Source organism: Hyperolius riggenbachi, chromosome 11 (assembly GCF_040937935.1).
Source record: "Hyperolius riggenbachi isolate aHypRig1 chromosome 11, aHypRig1.pri, whole genome shotgun sequence".
NCBI classification, from domain to species: domain Eukaryota; kingdom Metazoa; phylum Chordata; class Amphibia; order Anura; family Hyperoliidae; genus Hyperolius; species Hyperolius riggenbachi.
Window position 1 is genome coordinate 185,784,596 of NC_090656.1, and position 22,368 is coordinate 185,806,963.

Below are 22,368 nucleotides of genomic sequence, written 5' to 3' on the forward strand. Positions count from 1 at the left end.
GTGAAGCTCAATTCCAGACAGTCAAATAATGTACAGATGAAATATAGTACAGTACATGTAGAAGGTCCAGCTGAATGATTTGTAATCCTATCCAGCCAGTGCTGTGATTCTGATGGTACTAGATACCCCAACCAGCAGCCTGACCTCATGTTATCTGCCGTACACCAGTGTATGCAGTGTACTACATGCCTGGGTCCTGGACAAGAGATCTATTTCTCTATTATTTGGGTTATGAGGTTCAATCACTAAGCATTCAGTAATGTAGAAAACAGCTGATTTTACCAAACAGTTTGGTAAATGTCAATTCACTGTTGCTACATGGAAAAGTAAAATGAATTACTAGTGTGGTAAATACCTCAATAAATGTAAATTCGCAAAGAATAGAGCATGCTATAAAACAAGCGAGATGCTCTGTATTTTACTTCCAGCCTGGAGCTGTCGTTAACTCCTAATCAGCCATGCTGGATAGGCAAAGGAGACCGGGGAATAGGAGGAGCCACCCCATTCTACTCTGCACATCTAGCGACTGATACAGAAAGAAGAGGGTGCTCTAGTGGCATGCGTGCAGATCTATGCCAGCTGCTCTTGCAAAGTAACAGCTCATGTTTTAGGCAGACCACCTGAAGAATCAGTACAGCTCTAGCCAGAAGTGAGAGAACATCACCATAGCAGAACACAGCTTGCAGCCATATCACAGCTGGCTAGACCTCCACTTTTTACCGAATAGTTCTTAATGAATTAAAGCCATGTTTTTTTTTGGTAAATTTTCAAACTGTTACCATGTGTGAAAATCCTAGTGAATTCGAAACAAGTCTAAAATACCATTTTTACCGGCCTGTTTTTTTTGCGGAACAGGTCTTAGTGATTTGAGCCCATGTCCCTTTTTTAAAGTACAGTGGAACTTTTGTTTGCGAGTATAAATCACTCCTGAAGCATGCTTGTAACCCAAAGCACTCTTATATCAAAGCAAATTTCCCCATAAGGATTAATGGAACTTCAAGTGATTCGTTCCAAACGCCAAAAACAGTTATAGAAAAACATTTAATACAAAGCAATGTACTATATAAAATAAAGATGGCAACAAGACTTTCACTATAACTAACAGAATCATTGCCATCTGTTGGCTCAACCCAACCTTTTTTTTGTGTGGCTTTAACAAGGAACTTCTCCAATGAATTATGACATTGTACAGTCTCAACAGATTAAGTACAATCCTGCATCGTGAAAGGGAGAAGAACCATTGGCTCAGTTGTGATGACATGACACACGTATATGTTTTGTTTTTTTTTGCTTGTATATCAAGATATTTCTTGTATATCAAGTCAAAATTTCACAAAAATGTTTGCTTGTATTTCAAAGCGCTCTCAAACCAATTTACTCTCAATCCAAGGTTTTACTGTAGTGTGTACTGGGCAAGGCGTTCAGGAAGCAACGAAAGTAGGAGAGAAAGATTGATTTACCCAAATAAATGGATTTGCTTTATATGGACTGTGTCCTGCATGTTCAATATCAATTTATCAGCGTACAGGCCAGGACATGGTGACTATAGCATGTGGGGCGCATGTGTGATGTCACACACTCGCCCCATGTGCTATATTGCGGTAGTTACATGGTGCCAGAATGCAGAAGTATGGCAGACACCAGTGGGCGGTGTGACGGGTGACGTATAATTGCACAGGGCACTGGGAGAGGCATAAAACATTATGGGGATCAAGCCCGAGATTTTTCACCAAGTTCGATCGATACATACCAATTTCAGCCCTAAATTGGTCACATTGTTGAACAGGCATGCTGTTGTCACCAATTTTGATTCAATTATAATTATCGATCGGATGGTTGATCGGCCACTAAGTTAAGTAATCTATGGGCACCTTAACCCTTTGCAGTCTAGATTCTGATTTATCACAGGGTGAAATTGATAACTGCCTTGCTCCTGTGAACTCCACTATAGAGATAAGATCCACTGTAGAGATAAGATCTCAGTTCTATATATGATATACCAGAGTGCTTGAGTGAAAACCAAGGTTTATGTCCTGCTTCATGAAAACTTGTAAGATTTTACCCAGGAAGTGGAGTATTTTTTCAGAGAAGGGAGTGTTCTGGTCTAAAACACTTGTCAATCCATATCCATTCAATCTGAATATCAGCACTATGCATCAGGGCTGTGGAGTCAGAGTTGGAGTCGAGAAATCGGAGCAATTTTGGGTCGGAGTCGGTGATTTCATAAACTGAGGAGTGGGAGTCAGGTGATTTTGTATAAAATCCACAGCCCTGGTAAGTATTAGACAGAGACATTAGAGTCAGAGTCGAGGAGTTGGAGTCGGAGCCATTTTGGGTACCCGGAGTCGGTGGTTTCATATACTGAGGAGTCGGAAGATTTTTGTACCGACACCACAGCCCTGCTATGCATGATGCCTCTCACTCGGAAGTTTAAAGAAAATCATAACTCGTTTGAGGCTTCTGGAAACTTTCTATGATCTCTTCAGTAAAGATATCAACCAAACGGAATGAAGCAGCACTCAAATGACTGGAGTGTCAGAAGTAGGCCACTTTGCAGCTTTGTGCTAATGCCTCCATTGTGATTTATATTTTAATCCGTATCTAATAAAAGTGGATGTTTTACTGGGGTTGTGCCAGAACCCTTCTGGTGGAGTGCATGGATAAGGATACAACCTTTTGATAAGGAAGGGGATCCTCTTTAAATTTCAAGCCAACAGTTGCTTATACTGCCTGTTTTTTGCACTGCTAGAGATCAGGGCTGTGGAGTCGGTACAAAAATCATCCGACTCAGTTTATGAAACTACTGACTCTGACTCCGGGCATCCAAAATGGCTCCGACTCCTTAGTCTAATACTTACCAGGGCTGTGGATTTGGTACAAAAATCATCCGACTCCCGACTCCTCCGTTTATGAAACCACCGACTCCAACTCTGGCTACCCACAATTGTTCCAACTCCGACTCCACAACCCTGCTGGAGATATACATTTAGCAGATACACTTGGAGTGATTAGCCTACAATAATCCCCAGCATTGTTAACTGGTTGATTTAAAGGATACCAGAGCCGAAGGGCTCTGGTAAAAGCAGAATGTGCAGTGGGTAGAGGGTTAAAGGCAAATGCTTACCGTGCCTCCCATTCTCCCCGGTGACTGCGGCGACTACAAACCCGGACATACTGCGCTGCATGTCCGTTTTGCTCCCCTGTAGCTGCGCAGTGATGGGACAGGAGCGCTCTCGCTCAACCTGCTCTTGTCTCCCGTCGTCGATGCTGCGCATGCATGGCGCAGTATAGTCGGGTTTTTGGAGTCGCCGGGGAGAACGGCACTGATTGTTTATAGGAGAATGGCGAGTGACGGAGGTGAACGGGAGGCGCAGTATTTGTTTTTAACCTTCTACCCACTACACATACTGTTTTTTTTTTTTTTTTTTTTTTTACCAGAGCCCTTCGGCTTTGGTATCCTTTAAAACTGGATGATACTCTAGAAAGAGATTTTCAGAGATTAAAATAAAAATCTTAGAATAATATGCATTTTGGCTTTTGAGAGCCGAGAAGGCACTGGCTTAAATGACTTAAGAGGCCAGAGTAAAAAAAAAAAAGTTAAATACCTATGCTGATGCAATATCTTCAGGGGGTGCCATCCGCGGACCCCGTTTCATTCCGCGGTGTTTGCTTTCTAAATTACATGCTCCGGTGGGGTCCCGACCCTATCCCTCGGGTCGCCTTCACTTTCCGCAGTAAAGATGGCCGCCAGGTCTTGCCACGCTTGCGCAGTTCTCATAGCTTAAATTGCGGCTGCGCAGCTCTGCGTCCTCCTCCAGCCACTTCATGGCTCCCTGCAGTCTTGTGGATTTAAAGCGTGCCAGACTGCCGGGAGCCATGACGGGGCTGGAGGAGGACTCAGAGCTGCACATGCCGCACTCGTGGCTATGAGAACTGCGTCAAGACCTGGCAGCCATCTTTATTGTGGAAAGTGAAGGCAACCCGAGGGATAGGGTCAGGACCCCACTGGAGCATGTAATTTACAAAGCAAACACCGCGGAATGAAACGGGGTCCGCGGATGGCATCCCCTGGAGATATTGCATCAGCATAGGTATTTAACATTTTTTTTTTTTTTTTTTAAACTGGCCTCGTAAGTCCTTTAATGAAAAGAGAGGTAGGAGGAAGACTTGGGACTTGGATTCCCAGTAGAAGCGATTAAAGTACAGGTAGTCCCTCGTTAAAGAACGAGCTGGGGACTGTAGGTTTGTTCTTAACCTGAATCTGTTCTTACGTCGGAACATTGTGCCATCTCTGTCCCATGTACCTCCGCTGTGCCTCCAGTGTCACCTCTGCCCTCTGTACCTGCTTATACAAGTTTAAAAGTAATTTGTTCTTTTAATTTTTTTTAAATCGATTTTCTTAAAAACTACAAGTCCAATTTGAAAAAAAAAAATTGACTAGTTCCCATGGAAATACAGAATCCATGCCATTTGTATTGGCAGGTCGTTCGTAAATCGGGGACTACCTGTAAATCCAACTTTATTCTCTGTCTTGCTAATTCTGTTACAGAGACTCGGTAATGCCAAGTTTGCAGTGTGACAATTCTTATAATGGTGGGAGGATTTCAGGCTCTCTCTTATAATGGAAGACAGAATTCCTTGTGGATTACTCTTCCTTCCCAAGGTCTGTTCTACAGTAGAATTCCTTTATAGTAAACTCCAAGGGACCAAGAAAAGTAGTTTACTATATCAGAATTGGTCATACATTGTATATTTATACAGACACAGTTGCTGGGACCTGAGGAATGAGTTTACTGTATCCAGAGGTTTTCTATATCTGGGTTTACCAGAACAAGATTCTAGTGTACCATATGAATCCACTGATCTCAAATAATGTATCTACCTTCCTTCTGTACCTATCTGTAAAACAAAAGGATAAATGTACCCACTATCTAGATGTCAGATTTTGTATCATTTGACTCCTGAAGATTACATCTGTCTGGAGTAGATTGGCTTTAGACTTTCCATAAAATGAGAATTTCGATGGAGCTCAATCAAACTTCATAAGCCTCTGGGTTCGTCAGACACTTTCTCTAGCTTACAAGCTACATGGGGAACGGTCAACATTAGCAGTGAGTACCCATTTGACAAGAGCAGTTTCAACCTGCTAAGAGACCTGGAAACACTACTCAACATGTACAAGGTTGCCCCTAAAGTAGAAGGGTATGTTTTTGTAAGACACACTAAGGGCTCAGACACACTATAAGCGATTGATTTTTTTTTTTTTTGAGCGTTTGCAATTGCAATTGATTGGCGCTTTCTGAAAATCGCTTCCATTCACTTTCATTAAAATCTTGGGAAAAATTGCTTCGATCACGTACACGTAAAAACGTAGGCGATTTTTTTTTTTTTTTTTTTTTTTTTTTTTTTTTTGATTTTTTTTTTTTTTTTACTGCGATTTTATCTTTATCTCAAGCTTATAGTGTGTCTGAGTCTTAAGACATAATTAAAGTCATTTGGAGAGGGACGGCTTATTAGGACCCTGAGCCTTCCCTCTCCTTAGGTAAGTATCCGACACTTTTTTTTTTTTTTTTAATCACGATTCCCAATGATTTTAATATTTTGGTGCCAAGTGTTGCAAGTAATTGCCCCCCCAATATGTGAGTCTTGTTATGGGTGCTGTCCTGATATGACCTGGGAAAGATGACATGACTTACCGATAACGCCTTTTCCAGAAATCGAAAAGAGAGCACCCTAACAACCCGCCCATCATCAAACTGTGCAGTGTGTAGTGGAGAGTTTATCTCTTATGGGTGCTGTCCTTTCGGTTATTGGAAAAGACATTACTGTTAAGTAATGTTATCTCCAACCCCCCCCCCCCCCCCCCCCCCTCCTCAAGAGGCCTCCCAGAAAGTATATGTAACTATGCGCTGAGCTTCACACAAAAAAGATTACTCTGCCATGCCATCTGCCTTATTACATTTCTGTCTATTCGTGTCTTAGATTGTTTATATGTAAGATTGCTTATTATTGGACAATATCTGAAGGTTTCTTCTTTTTGTAGGGATTCCTGAAAAATGAGAAAGAAAATGCGCTGGTTGCTGTAATTGATGATTCCAGGAGAAGGGTGAGTATCAGTTGATCTGTTCCATGTTTTTTTCACATGTTGGAATTGTTACTTTTTCTTCTGAAACTGGGATAAGATTGTACATAGATAAAGTATATTTAGACAAATGTTTTTCTGTAGACATTTGCAATGGCAGAGGAGTATCACAGGGAGTCCATGCTTGTGGAGTGGGAACAAGTCAAAGAGCGGATCCTCCACACGCTGCTTGCATCTGGGACGGACGACCTGGGTTTCTCACAAGAGGCCGAGGTATGTAATCTCTCTCTTGCAAAGTTTTGGCTGTGTATTAAAGGGACTCTGGAGTGACATGTAACATGGTGAGATAAATATGTGTATGTATGGTCCCAGTCCTAGCTCCAATTAGCCTAGTACACACACACACACACACACACACACACACACACACACACACACACACACACACTCACACACACACTCACTCACTCACTCACTCACTCACTCACTCACTCACTCACTCACTCACTCTCATGCACACACACACTCTCTCACACACACACACACACACTCACTGACGCTGTCTCTTACACACTGGGCCAGGTTTATCAAAGCATTACCGACAGTTTTTCTTCTTAAAGGGGCAGTATTGCGAAAATAGTCCTTTTTACTTCATTACATATAAGTTATGTACAAGTGGAGTAATACTTTAAACACGTTTAGTGGCTGAACAAATGTAATTAGTACACTGGCATTACCTATTTGAAGCAAGGGAGCCACGTCAGAAGAAACATTTACTGACGTAGTAAAAAGGACTATTTTTGCAATACTGCCCCTTTAAACAGTTCTAACCAGCATTGGGACAGTTCTGCATTAGAAAAAGAAAATTCTTAAATCTTGGCAGTGTAGCGTGAATTTCTAAAACTGCACTAAAGATAAGAAAAGTGCAGATCCATTCCTAAACTGCTGCAAATTAAGAAGTGCTTGATAGCACTGCTATGCAGCTTGTGCAGTATAGACTAAAGCCCAATCTACACAATACGATTCTATTTACGATCCAATTAAATCCAACATGTCCGATCGGGATTCAATTAGATTTGCCATTGCAAAACAATGGCAAATCGAATTGAATAGAATCCCGATCGTACATGTCGGATTTAAACGGATCGTAAATAGAATCGTAATCGAATCGTAAATAGAATCGTATCGTGTAGATTGGGCTTAAGACATGATTTGTGAAGCGCCCCTGCTGAATCCTGTGAAGCTGTTATGTGCCTAACCCTTCCAGTGCTGGGCATTGATGCAATACAGCAGATGTATTGGTTACTTCAGCAACAGCAATTTCCCTCACACACTTCCCAACTCTTCCTATTTAAGAACAGTTTGTGAAGAAACTGCACTATTTGGCGATCTGAGACAGTTCTGCACGGATTTCTAAAAAAAACCTACCAATATTTTGTCTCAGACACTCTTGATAAATCTCTTACTCTTTCTCACACTTTCTCTCACACTCATTCTCACACACTCTCTCTCTCTCTCACACACACTTTCTCACACTCTCTCTCACACTTTCTCACACACACACTCTCACTCACTCACTCACTCACTCACTCACTCACGGTAAAGGTTAAGATTCTTTAGGGACAGTTTCTCTGCAGTCAGATTTCAGTGGACTGAAGAATAACTCTGACCCATAACTATTAAGAGGTTGTAACACTCTTGTGTATTTGGAAACTGAACAAACATGAAAACAGGCTGTTGCCATTCACCAGAGACAGTCAAAGGAAATTGACATGCTACTTTGTGTCTTCTCCACAGATTAGTTTTATAAGCGATCTTGGACCTCCTGGCCGCAGTTCTCTTGACAGTGTGGAAATGGCATATGCACGGCAGGTGAGGCAGAAAAAAAGCCATATCATGCCATGTACAGGTGTTTTTGATGTGCAGGTTCATCAATTAATGTTGTGAATCTGTGTTTTTTTTCCCTTCTGCAGATTTATGTGTATAATGAAAAAATTGTGAGTGGAAACCTGCAGCCCAGTCTGGTGGATTTATTCACATCAATCGCTGAGAAACTGGATGACAAGGTAGCCTGACAATTCAGCCTCTCCTTGCTACATTTATATAGTAAAGGGTTACTCCCCACCTGGCCTGGTTACTGAAGTACAGGAAGACTCAGCAGTTTGTGGCCTTTTCAAGACTGCAATAATTGGCAGTGTCGTGTATGCAGTTTTATAGACCAGAGCTTCTAAACTTTCCCGGAGCGTCAATCGGACAGCACCCCTGCTGAGACTTGTCTCCCTCCCTGACTGAGGACAGGAAGCTGAAAAACACTAAAAATTTGCATAGCAAATAGGCAGCAGCATAAGTAGGGAACAAGTACCTCCATCTTCAGTTCAGTTTCCTGTCCCCGGTCAGGATGCATGGGAGAGTCTCCTCTGGGTGCTATCCAGTCATGCGGCTGGGGCGGCGTGGGTTAGGACTCCTGGAGAAAGATCGTTCAGTGAACGATAGTGGGTCCTGCAGCGTGTTGGAGGCTACTCCTGAAGAGGCAGCGGCTTTATGGGCGCAGGCGCGCTACACAGGAAGTTCCGGTCTTCGGTACCGGAAGTCGTCATGCGCACGCGTTCCGCATGACGTAGCCACCCGGAAATGTGCAGACCAACAGCGCACAGGCCAATCAGGCGGCCGGGGCGGCGGAGATTATACACCTGAAGCAAATCAGGTAAATAAGTATTTAAAGCGGCAAATGTATCCATTCGTCATTCTGCTCTTTGAGTTTGACGATGGAGGACGCTGCAGGTTCTTCCTCTCTGCAGTCTGCAGAACCAGGCCTAGATCCCTCTCTGGCAAGTAGTATTGAAAATATTTACTTAGCCAGCATATATCTGTGTTAGAGGGAATATTGTATCTTACAGTCTTGTCTCTTATTTTTTCCTCTTTAGCCCAAAAGAACTGACAAAACTGATAAATTGGATAAACTCAATCCTCAGGCCAGTCAAGTGGGTGATTGTCTGTATTAATGCATGATGTATTTTTTACTATGTTACAGATAGGCTAAAAAAGGTTTATGTTTGTTTATATTATAGACAAAAAAGGACAAGACTGATAAGAGTGTTCATCAGACCAGTCAAGATAGACATACAAAGAATGAGAGAAAGTGTGTTATCTGCAATACTCGTTTTGTAACCTCTTCAGCAAGAAAATTGTGTCAGGCCTGTACTGAGAAAGTAGTCAAGGATGAATCTCCTGTGTTAATGAAAGGATTTATGGGCTGGATGCGGGCTGAGATGGCATCAGCCATTAAAGAAATTAAAGACTCAGCTATAGCCTCTACTTCTGCTTCTATTCCAACAGTGTCCTCAGCAGATATTCCACGGATTCCTGAGAATACAGATAATACGGCCTCTGTTAATACCATGGATCCACCTGGGTCCCCGGTATCCTTAATACCCCCTTTGGTTCAAAAAAGTAAAAGAAATAGGGAGGATTCAGAAGCTTCTGAATTATCAGAAGGAGAGATTTCAGAGTTAGAAGATCTTTCTGCAGAAGAGGAGGCTGTTAAATCAGATAATCATCAAAGATTTGCCTTCTGTCCAGAATTAATGAAAAGTCTTTTATCAGAAATGTACGAAACAATGGGTATAAAAGATGAACAAAAATCCTTGACACCGTTAGATGAGATGTATGTTGGTTTGGCGGATCCCCAATTTCAGGTTATTCCGGTTCATTCTTCCTTGAAGGATTTAATTAAGAAGGAATGGAGTAACCCTGAAAAGAGGGCTTTTTGGCCTAGGTCTCTATCTAAAAAATATCCCTTTAGTCCTGAGGATCAGGCTTTTTGGGGTCCTCCGCCCAAATTAGATCCTTCTCTGTCTAGAGTGTCAAGGAAAACTGACCTATTATTCGAGGATTTTGGTAATCTTAAAGATCCCATTGATAAAAAATTAGACAATATCTTACGCAGAGCATGGGAATCATCCTCTCTTACTTTCAAGCCTGCAGTAGCTTCTACAGCTGTGACTCGGTCTCTTAAATCCTGGTTACTAGAAGTACAGACTAAGATTGCAATGGGAGTACCTAGGAATGAGATCCTGAACGACTTTCCTAAATTATTTAATGCAACTAATTATCTTACAGACGCAGCCGATGATACAGTAAAATTAACAGCAAGAACTACTGCTTTGGTAAATTCAGCAAGGAGGGGAGTATGGGTGAAAACGTGGAACGGTGATAATGCATCCAAGTCTAGACTGTGTGGTATCCCATGTGAAGGTTCCTTGTTATTTGGTTCTAAACTCGAGGAGACTCTGGATAGAACCGCTGATAATAAAAAGAACTTTCCAAATAAGAAAAGACCCTATCAACCTAGACGGTCCTTTCGAGGACCCGTCAGGTCTGACCCAGGAGTTAAGCAGACCCAAAACAGGAAGAGATGGGCTCCCTATAGACCTCAGAAGTCCAAGACCAACTTTGCTCCCCCTAGTAGATCTGACAAGCAATGACGCCAGGATTCCGGTAGGAGGGAGACTGGCTCATTTTTTCGAGTTTTGGCAGATTCACATGACAAATCAGTGGTTACTAAAGATCATACTAGAAGGATACAGGATAGAATTCGATCAACCCCCACCACTAAAATTTCTGGTTACCCCCCTCCCAGTAGATCCAGAACGAGAGATATTTCTTCAACAGGAGATAATGTCCTTATTACAAAAAAGAGTTATAAGAGAGGTGCCATTATGTCAAAGGGGTTTAGGATGTTACTCACCAGTATTCCTAGTAAAAAAACCACAGGGAAGCTTCCACTTCATTCTAAATCTCAAGGTCTTAAACAAGTGCATAAAGTACAGAAGGTTCAGAATGGACAACATTCACTCTGTCATTCATCTCCTACAGAAAGACTGTTTCCTGGCATCCTTAGACCTCAAGGATGCTTACTGGCACATCCCAATGCATCTCTCATCCCAACAGTATCTGAGATTCGCAGTTCCAATCGGAGGGAAGGTAAGACATTTTCAGTTTTCTGTTTTACCTTTCGGAATATCTTCAGCTCCATGGCTGTTTACTAAAGTAATTGCTGAAGTATTAGCCATCCTAAGATCGAGGTCCATTAATGTACTTGGATATTTAGACGATTTCTTGTTTTGGGGTCCTTCTCATGAATTTGTAATTACTCAAAGTCAGATAGCCATTGAGTTCCTCCAAAATTTGGGGTGGCTGATTAACTGGGAAAAGTCTTCTTTAACACCGAGTCAGTCCATGGAATTTTTAGGGTTCACTATTTCCACTAGGGAGGAAAGGATTTTTTTTTTTGCCTGTTAGAAAAATATCTGTAATTACAGAATATATTTTTTCTTTTCAGAAAGCAAGGACAATTTCTCTAAGAAAGGCCATGTCTCTACTAGGACTTTTAACGGCCAGCTTTCCAGCAGTACAATGGAGCCAATTTCATGCGAGAATTCTGCAAATATGGATTCTAAAAGCTTGGAACAAGAAGTTGTCAATGCTGGACAAAAAGATATTGATACCCCACTATGTGAAAGTCTCCCTGATGTGGTGGCAGGATCAATCACACATCGCAGAAGGTCGTATGTGGAATTATCCGGTTCAGAAAGTACTGACGACGGATGCTAGTTCCTGGGGATGGGGAGCCCACTTAGATTCCTTGCCAGCCCAGGGTCAATGGTCCAGGACAATGTCTTTGAAGTCATCAAACAGCAGAGAGCTGGAAGCAGTTTATCAGGCATTACAACACTTCAGTACTCCTCTCAAGAATACACATGTAACAGTCAGAACAGACAACAGCTGTGTAGTAGCATATCTGAACAGACAAGGGGGGACAAGGAGTATGACCTTATGGACCCAGACTTTTCGGATCGTTTCTTGGGCAGAAAACAATGTCAAATCCTTGACGGCAGTCCACCTGAAAGGCACATCAAATTCCCTGGCAGATTCCTTGAGCCGTTCAAAGTTAGACCAGAACGAATGGTCCCTCAATCATCGGGTTTATCAGCAGATAGTGGATCAATGGGAACTCCCGGAGGTGGATCTATTTGCCAGGAGAACGAATATGAAATGTCTAAAATTTTGTTCCCTATATCCGCAGGACAATCCCTGGAAACTGGATGCATTCTCAATAAACTGGGGATCACATCTGATGTACGCTTTTCCGCCCATACCTCTTTTACCAAAGGTACTGAAGAAGATCATTCAGGATCAGGCCAAAGTAATTCTCATCGCTCCACTATGGCTAAAGAGACCTTGGTTCACATTACTTCAAGCTATAGCGGTCTCAAAACCGATCATACTCCCACTTCAAACAGATCTATTGAACCAGGGGCAAATTTTTCACCCGAATCTGAAACTCCTTCACCTCTCAGCATGGAGGCTGAATGGCGCATCTTGAAAGATAAAGGGTTCTCCAATAGGCTCACAGAAACTTTAATTCAAAGTAGGAAAAAAGTCACTCGGCAAATCTATAACAAAGCCTGGAAAGTGTTTAAGAGATGGTGTGCAGAAAGATCATTGGAAGCAACTTCATCATCTTCTGTATTGGAATTTCTTCAAAGTGGCTACGAAAAAGGTCTGAGTGCAAGTACGCTTAAGGTACAAGTTTCTGCATTAAGTGTTTTTCTAGAAAGAAAGTTAGCTCAAGAAGAGTTTGTTATTCGATTCTTTCAGGCACTAAAGAGATTGAGACCGGTGATGAGACCTAGAATTCCATCTTGGGACCTAAATACAGTTTTACAAGGACTTTGTGAAGCTCCGTTTGAGCCGATTGAAAATATATCAGACAAATATTTATCATTGAAAACAGCATTCCTTATTGCCATTACTACGGCTAGGAGAATAGGAGAGATTCAAGCACGATCAATAAGAGAACCATACTGCATAATATCGGATGATAGGGTTACGTTACGTCCAGATATTACCTTTTTACCAAAGGTAGTATCCAAATTTCATAGAACTCAAGATATCTTTTTACCCTCATTCTGTCAAGACCCAGCTAATGAGAAAGAAAAGAGGTTACACTGCTTGGATGTAAAGAGGTGTCTCATTCAATACTTGGAAATGACAAAACAGTGGAGGAAGTCCGACGCAATATTCGTTCTGTTTTCGGGAAAATTCAAGGGGAACAAAGCTTCTAGAGGAACATTATCCAGATGGATAAAACAGGCGATTGCTACTGCTTACAAGACTCAAAATAAACAGCTATCTTCCACAATTAAAGCTCACTCGACTAGAGGAGTCTCGGCATCTTGGGCAGAGAGGGCTGGGGCCACTATTGAGCAGATCTGCAGAGCTGCGACTTGGTCCAACCACAACACCTTCGTCAAGCATTATAGATTGAATATTTTAGCTAGCGCAGATTTAACTTATGGGAGAAAAGTATTACAGGCTGTAGTCCCTCCCTAAGAGAATAATCTTGCTTATCATCTCAGCAGGGGTGCTGTCCGATTGACGCTCCGGGAAAGATCAACTTACCTTCGGTAACGTCTTTTCCGGAAGTCAAGAGGACAGCACCCCTGCAACCCACCCTATGTTTGAGGGTTTATGAGGAATAAAGAATTACATTTTTTCAGCATCAATGGTTGTCCGTGTCTTTTTTATAACTGAAGATGGAGGTACTTGTTCCCTACTTATGCTGCTGCCTATTTGCTATGCAAATTTTTAGTGTTTTTCAGCTTCCTGTCCTCAGTCAGGGAGGGAGACAAGTCTCAGCAGGGGTGCTGTCCTCTTGACTTCCGGAAAAGACGTTACCGAAGGTAAGTTGATCTTTTAGGCCACTGAATGATCTCCCTGCACATGGAAGTCACTCTACTTGTTACAGTGGGATTGTCAGCCATAAAATTAAATTTCATTGACCCACTGCTCTGTGTTTATTATGTAGCCAACATGCAGTCTGCATTGCAAGCATTTCAAAATAATTATAAATGTGTCTGCTGTAATGAATCTTATCTGTTAGCCTGGCTCTATTCTGGTACATTGCCAGGGATAGGGAAGCTTGTTCTCTTTCCTCCCACATTCCTGCTCACTGATTGGCTGAGGGCAGTATAGTGTGACAGGAGGCTGAGAAGGAAAATGCACCTCACCCCTCTGCAGAAGCCGCTGAAATACGATCTATGCTGTGCTCACATGTTTACAAAGCATACAAGATATGACAGTGCAGTTGCTACAGAGATTAGTGGGGAGAAGGGCTGGCAATGCATACACCTTTTCAGGCAGGAGAAAAAAAGGAGTAAGGGAGGAATTGACATGGATTGGCTTCAGTCAGAGTGATTTAGAAAAAGCTTGGAACAATTTTCTCTTTATTTACTATATAAGCTCCACGGAAATCAAAATGTGGACAGTACAATACATATGTAAGTAGAACACTTATTTATCTAGTAAGGCCGTTCCTGCTGCTTTAAGGCCTATGAGTGCTTTTGCAGCACTTGTGCTCGCTTATCGATCGCTACACTAGTGGATCCCTATGGACGCTGCTTGCAACTTTTTAGGAGCGATCCTGAAGTGATCATGTCAGAGGCTGCAGTAGCCAAATCGTGATCGCTTCTGGACTCGCAATGAAATCGTGCTACGCATTGTGATTGCCACAAATGCCCATAGTGAGTCCCAGGCCTAACTCTGCTTTTTCAGAGAGGAAGTATGCAAAACTGAGAACTAAGAGCATGTTATGAACTACCTAAGGGAATGCATTATGCATTAAATTATATTGTTTAACCCCTGGTCTTCTAGTTTTGTTTTTTTAATCTGTCCTGTCGCCTTTAGGAGGAATTTTAGTAAGCTAATCGCTGAAGTGCCAAAGTTTTTAAAGCACTAGTGCAATACTAACTTAATGGTGGTGATCTCGCTGCAGTGATTGCTGCTGATCGATGGTGATTCGCGATTAGCGGCAATCGCAAAACGCGGTGCATGCAGCATTTTACTGCGATTCTACAGCAATTGCGATATAGTGCTTAAAAAGTGCTAATCGAGATCGCTCACAAATTGTGAGAGTGTACAGTGATTTTAGTGTGTTTATCATGGTAAAATCACCTGTGCAAACCGCTAGCACTAAGGTCTTGCGAATGCTAGTGTGAATGGGCCCTTACAGTGGTTGGAATTCTGCAGTTTGGGCACTTTTTATACTATTTATTTATTTTATCGTTGGTAAATGAATGCCTTACTCATTCAAGTTACTAGTGAGATTTCATGGTAATACTGTTTTTCTGGCTTCTTTGTTGTGTACCTGTCACATGATTAGTATACTCTCTCACCCTGTCTCTTTACAGAATGTATTAGATATTTGGATGATGGTGAAACCAATGACAGATGTTCTCCTGGTTCCCACCACCGATTCGTTGAAAAGTCGCTGTTCCTTGCAGATGCAGACGGCATTTGTAAAGCAGGCATTAAAGTTCCTAGAAGAGAGGTAACTCCAATCGACTGTCTACTATACCAATTTACGTGTCGCTTTCACCTACCTCAGTGAGGCTTGTCTGCTAGATGTGTATACACACACACGCACACGTACACGTACCTGGAAGGAGTCCACCTGTAGGGCAGAGTCAGAACACCTTATCTGCTTCTGGGTCGGTGACTCAGCAGTTGTAGAAGGAAGATGAACAGCACAACAGCCTGACAAGAATCATTTTCATCAGTGCACCACTGGAGTCAATAATGCCTGTATCGCTCTTGTGGTGCGTACACACGCAACCAATTTTGATTGGCCAATTATACTACTTCCATGTAGTAAGAGGTCCAACATATTTGGACCTCTTACTATATGGGGAGCATGATGGCATAGTGGTTAGCACTCTCGCCTTGCAGCGATGGGTCCCCAATTCCAATCCCAGTTAGGGCACTATCTGCACAGAGTTTGTATGTTCTCCCTGTGTCTGCGCGGGTTTACTCCCACATCCCAAAAACACACAGATAAGTTAAAGGGACCCTGAGCAATAGAAATAAATGAAATCGGTACTTACCTGGGTCTTCCTCCAGCCCAACGTAGGCTGTGAGGTCCCCCAGCGTCCTCCTGGCTCCTCTCCCGGTCCCGCTGCAGACTTTACTACCGGCGACACCCGTGTCGGCCCGATACTTCCTTAAGTACGCATCATCACGGCCGGCGGCGTGACAGTCCTGCGCATGCGCGGTTCAGAGTAAGAGAACCGCACCTGAGCAGGACTGTCACACTGGCTGGCGTGATGATGTGTAGCTTCACCGTTAAGGAAGTATTGGGCCGACACTCGGCCTGGGTGCCGTCAGTAGCAAAGTGTGCAGCGGGGACGGGGAGAGGAGGCAGGAGGACGCCGGGGGACCTTGTGGCCTACAGTAGGCTGGAGGAAGCCCCAAGTAAGTACAGATTTCATTCATTTCTACTGCTCAGGGTCCCTTTAATTTGCTTACCCCTTAATTGGCCCTAGACCACAATACATACTGTGTTTTTCAGACTATAAGACAGACCTAGGTTTAAAGGACAAAAACCAGTGGGAAAAAAACCTGGTGCATCCATGGTGAAGGGGCATCTTGTGGATTATGCCCCCTTTGTACCTTATGCCCCCTTTTACCTCTTGTCTCCCTGTGTCCTCCTCTGTCCCTCTTGTGTCCCCCATGTTTCTGCCTCTGTCCTCCTATATGCCCCTTTGTTTCCCCCTTGTTGTCCTATATGCCCCTTTGTGTCCTTCGTTTGTCCCCCTGTCCTCCTCTGCACGGGCACAGTACAGGGAGTCCCCGACATTGCGGCGGGTTGGAGGTTTGTATTGGCAGCGTTCACAAGTCAGGAACTCTCTGCATTTTTACTATAAGACGCAGTGACTTTTTATCCCCACTTTTGGGGGAGAAAAAGTGAGTCTTATAGTCCAAAACATACAGTACATACTAGGGTTGCAACGGTATATAATTCCACGGTATACGGTATTAAACAATTATTTGGACCGGGGCCCCACCCCCTTACATTAAATAATGTGCCCCCACCCGCCCAGTAATAGGTGGCTGCAGTATAGGTAGCCAGGGACAGGTGTAGCCAGTGGTAGGTGGCGCAGCATAGGTAGCCAGGGATAGGTGTAGCCAGTGGTAGCTGGCCACAGCATAGGTAGCCAGGGATAGGTGTAGCCAGAGGTAGGTGGCCGCAGCACAGGTAGCCAGGGATTGGTGTAGCCAGTGGTAGGTGGCCGCAGCACAGGTAGCCAGGGATAAGTGTAGCCAGTGGTAGGTGGTGGCAGCCTAGGTAGCCAGGGATAGGTGTAGCCAGTGGTAGGTGGCCGCAGCACAGGTAGCCAGGGATAGGTGTAGCCAGAGGTAGGTGGCCGCAGCATAGGTAGCCAGGGATAGGTGTAGCCAGTGGTAGGTGGCCGCAGCACAGGTAGCCAGGGATAAGTGTAGCCATTGGTAGGTGGTAGCAGCATAGGTAGCCAGGGATAGGTGTAGCCAGTGGTAGGTGGCGCAGCATAGGTAGCCAGGGATAGGTGTAGCCAGTGGTAGGTGGCCGCAGCACAGGTAGCCAGACATAGGTGTAGCCAGGATTGGTGCCCACAATATAGAGAGCCAGGGATAGGTGTAGCCAAAATAGGTACTCATATAATAGGTATCATTCTGCACTGCAGTGCAATTCTCTTTTAAAAATAACTTATCGGTGGCAGTCAGGTCAGGTGACACGAGGACTGGGAGTGATCAAATTACAATTTGTGATCAGTGTCAGACTTTGTCAAAATGAGCTTTTCTGCAGGTGGTAGTCAGAGATGACACATTGGGGAGATCAAATGACTGCTTGCTTAGTCACAGAGTGAGTGTGTCAGACAGGCTAAACTCTCTAAATACATGCAGGGGCAGCCAGGCAGGGTCTGCTTTCCTAGCTGGCTCAGGCAGGCCCAGGGCCCAGTACATAAGTTTATCCTACACAGTCCACACTACTCAGACACAGTGGGGGAGGCTCTCAGGTGGGGCTGGGTATATTAATACCCTTGATGAAGGTGGTGGCGATGCCCTTATTTTTTTTATTTTTTGGTGGCTCTAGGCATTTCCCGCATGCCTTACTTGTTGTTGCTGGGCTGTAAATATGGCTCCCTCCTGGGTCGTACAAGCTACGCAGCGGCAGTACGCAGCACTCGCAGACTCTGGGCGGCAACGCAGGACTCTGGAGGAGGAGTGCGTGGTGTGTGTGCGCTCCAGCCGCTAGGGGGAGCAGCGACTAAATTACAAGCCGCGGTCGCATCATCATTACAGGACGCCTGTACGCAGCGCCTGACGTCATCCAAGAAATAGCTGAGAGAAGGGGAATGATGGCGAAAACCAGTATTTCGTAAATGTGCACGGTACGGTTACCATGCACATTAAAACCGTGATATATCTTGAAACCGGTAAACCGCGGCAACCCTAGTACATACATACATAGACCTATGACTATGGTAAGGATTAGATTGTGAGCCCCTCTGAGGGACTGTTAAGTGACAAGACAATATACTCTGTACAACGCTGCGAAAAATGTCGGCAATATATAAATACTAAATTAAGAATAATAATTTTGAATACTATGAACAGATGTGTAGGTAAGCTCTCTCACTACATGGGAGTGGTGAAATTGGTCAAGCTTTGGGCAATCAAAATTGGAATTCAGGATTGTTATTATAAGTCAACTCGTTGAGAATGTTAGGGACTTATTTAAATGACGTGCTTTTCTTATGAAAGTCAACAGAATGACCTGCAAGTGGAGCTACAAAATAAAGAATTAAAGATTTGGATTATTTCATACAGTATATTCTTAAAGGGTATGTTAAAGTGTACCAAGTGCACGGATCGTTCCCATGCTGCCATCCTCTGCTGCCTGCAGCTCCGGTATCAAGTCCCGTTACTTCGGCCAGTCTGCGCAATGAAGTGCGTTCTCTACATATCGCGCCAGCAGCCATTGGAGAGATACATAGAGAGTGCACTTCGTCTTGCGCAGAGTGGGCGAAGTAAGGAGACCTGATACCGAAGCTGCAGGCAGCTTGTTCAGGGGCTGTGGCTGAAAGCATTAGAGACACAGGATCAGCAGGAGAGTCAGGCAACTGGTATTATTTTAAAAGGAAAAATCCATATCCTTCTCACTTTAGGTTCAGTTAATTTTCATGATTTTTTTTTGTCTAGTATACATTTTGAGTAGAATAAGAGTTTCAAACACAAAATCGTGTTAAAAAAAAAAAAAAGTTTAATTGTCCCTGTTTGTCAGGCCACAATTTCTCCACTCTTCAGCATTTTGGTAGAAAACCTGCAGTTTTTCGCATGCATTTTTTTTTCGCATTAAAAGTCACATGCAGGTTTCCAGGGCATGCAAAAATTTGTATAAGAATGCAAATTTTTTATGGGAAAATTTGCATATGCATGCAAAGAAACAGAACCCTGCAGTGGGCTTCTTTTACACTGCATATCTCAATTTGATTCTGATTTTGTGATTCTGATTTTCACTGGGTGTTAGCAACACAAGAATAAATCCACAGGAAAAAAATGCAGCATGCAGGAATTTTTAAAATCACATCAAAATTGGAATCGCTTTGGGATTGCATGTAGTGTAAAAAAAGCCCTTAGAACTGCTGGACAAGCCTGACTCATCTATACTGGTTTCAGCTGTTTTTCCCTGAGAAAGTTAGGCTCAACCATATTGCCTGGGAGGTTAAACAGTGTAATGTGCAAGTTTCTTCTGCTCATAATTTGTGTTCATTTCTTTTAGTTATAGAGACTATACCATGAAGAGTGTTTATGCAAACTTGCAGCAGGCTCAGCTGGGAGGCATTCCTTCCACCTACAATCTGGTGCGCAGCTTCCTTAATATCAGGCTTCCCGCTGCCATTCCTGGCCTGCAGGTAAGTGACCCCCACTGACGGCAAGTCCTGCCATGTTGTGTCTGCGCAAAGCAGCGTCTTCTCATTCTCATCTGCTGCTTCTAGGACGGGGAGCTGGAGGGGTATCCAGTTTGGGCCCTCATCTACTACTGCTTGCGCTGTGGGGATATCTCAGCAGCTGAACAGGTAGTGAACAGATTACAGCATCATCTGGGAGAGTTCAAGAACTGGTTCCAGGAATATGTGCTCAATGATCGCAGGTAAGCAAGCTAACTTGGCTTTTGGTTTGTGTGCACTATACTTTCATGACCAATCAGAACTGTGGTTGGTTAAAGCAATCCCGTATCAATAGAACATCATGAAATAGATTGGTGTGCTAAACACCCCAAGAAATGGAACTTTGTCTGCCTGCTGCACTTTTCAGTGTTGCATAGAAAGACTCCACGTTATCCTTGAAGAATAAACAAACACAGTGCAATCCTGCTTAGAATGTCTCTCATAGGGGTCCACCACCATCACATCCAACTAGTCTGTGACTTTATGGGAACACCAGCCATCACTACAATCCAATACTGGCAGGGTCATCCTTTGCAATCGCTTCCTGTCCTCACAGACAGTCGTACGCACTTGACACACTTCTGGCCACTTCCAACTCCCCTCCTCTCTCTGTTCAGAGAAACTCTTCCTTGTTACGTGCTGTCTTTTTTTTTTTTTTTTTAAGAGAATTTTTATTGAATTTTGAACAAATAGCAAAACCTAAATCAACAATCGTCAATTCAGCATAATTACAAAATCAGTGTTGTTACAGTGACGCATCTCAGACCAGTAATAGATCAGTATAAGTACATCAGTTAGTTAAAGGAGTGGATTATAAGAATGATACTTAAGTCAAGGGTATATATATCATGAATTAGTATTTGATATAATCTTAAAATATGTATTAGATTGGTCATGTTTGTATAAAGTCTTGTATTGAGGCAGTGATGTCGAGATTAGGTATAGTGGTATTTATCGCCTTTATCCATCTATTCCACACTTTATCGAATTTTTGAAATTGGTTTCGTGATTGATACGTCAGTTTATATAGGGGTAGGGCATCATTGATCAGCTTTTTCCAGTTGGATAGAGAGGGAGTTGTAGTGAGTTTCCAATTAAAAATTATTAATTTCCTGGCGTAGTATAGTAGGATGCGAATTAGGGATGTTACGTGCTGTCTAGCAGCATGTTTAGCTCTGACCAGAACTAGACATGCTGCTAAAATTTATTTTGATAAGGTGGAGTGATTCTTGTTAATACACCATTCACTGTTTTGTCCCTGACGAAGCCATGTTTCAAAGGTGAAACATGTTGAACAGGAAGTGTCACTATAAAATATGAGCACTTATTCAATGTCTTCCACGTAGCACTCCAATATTACGGGTTTTGTACAAGTGGGTGAGCCTTACTTAGCTACCCACTCTGCCCAGTAAGAGAAAAAAAACACAAATATATTTGTCCAAGTGCACAGCCAGTATTTATACAAACAGAGCACCTGGTTACACTGTTGTAACAGTTTCTGTGCTGCAAGCAATATGTAACTGTGGTTCAGTTTGTGGACTGCTTCGTCACCATTCAGCTGACTGGTCGTCCCAGACATTAGGGGACACTAAATATTGGCTGTGTGTGCAGAGTACATGAGGTTGTGCGCTTTTAACTTTAGATGGGAGTGATTGTCTTTTAACTTTAACTTATGCACATATGTGCTGGCTGGTAAATATATTTTAACTTGTTTATTTAGCTGTAGATGGGGCTTCTCCTGTTGGATTGTGTTCCTTGCAGAATATGTTTGACAATAGTGTTCCCTTAAAAACTGGAGGACAGATTATTGAAAAAGAATATCCTATTTCAGGCTACTTCCAGCATCAGAGAACAAACTCCGCCTACATTACAGAAGAGCTGTGAGGTCGAGCACTGACCCTTATAAAAGGGCTGTGTATTGTATAATTGGCCGATGTGATGTGGCAGATAATCACAGTGAGGTAGCAGACAAAACAGAAGACTACTTGTGGCTAAAGGTGAGTGATTGCGAATTTTTTTTTTTTTGTCTGTTATTTCTTTGCACTTTCCAATTTTTTTTTTTTTTCCTCTCTAAGTAAACATGACAACCACTTCCATTAGGGCCGCTTCACACGGATGCTTGGCGGGCATTTAACGCCAGCGACGAACTCATTGTTAAATGCTCCCATTCAAGTGAATGGAAGAGTTTGTATCTGGCAGCGTGTATCGTTTACTGGCGTTTGCGCGAATGCGACCTTCCAATCACTATTTTCCCTGTCGTTCCTGGTGACCCTGGACACTACATGCGGCATCTAGGGTCAATTACCGCTAGAGATGGCTCGAACCTCCGATTTTAGGTTTGCGAACCTCAAACGCAAACTTCCCAAAAAGTTTGCGCGAACTTCGTGATACGCCATAGACTTCAATGGGCAGGCGAACTTTCAAAACTTTAAACATTAATTCTGGCCAGAGAAGTGT

General features: G+C 43.1%; 1 protein-coding gene across 2 annotated transcripts in view; it reads left to right on the forward strand.

Annotated features, from left to right (window-relative positions):
- Positions 1-22,368, forward strand: part of NUP93 (nucleoporin 93) — a 66,607-nt gene that overhangs the window by 19,218 nt on the left and 25,021 nt on the right. For both annotated transcript variants that reach the window (XM_068259669.1, XM_068259668.1), the window contains exons 4-11: positions 6,044-6,106; positions 6,227-6,355; positions 7,880-7,954; positions 8,056-8,148; positions 15,334-15,473; positions 19,743-19,875; positions 19,960-20,114; positions 21,743-21,908. In XM_068259669.1, coding sequence (XP_068115770.1) covers positions 6,044-6,106; positions 6,227-6,355; positions 7,880-7,954; positions 8,056-8,148; positions 15,334-15,473; positions 19,743-19,875; positions 19,960-20,114; positions 21,743-21,908 — 954 coding nt within the window. The remainder of the gene's footprint in view (positions 1-6,043; positions 6,107-6,226; positions 6,356-7,879; positions 7,955-8,055; positions 8,149-15,333; positions 15,474-19,742; positions 19,876-19,959; positions 20,115-21,742; positions 21,909-22,368) is intronic.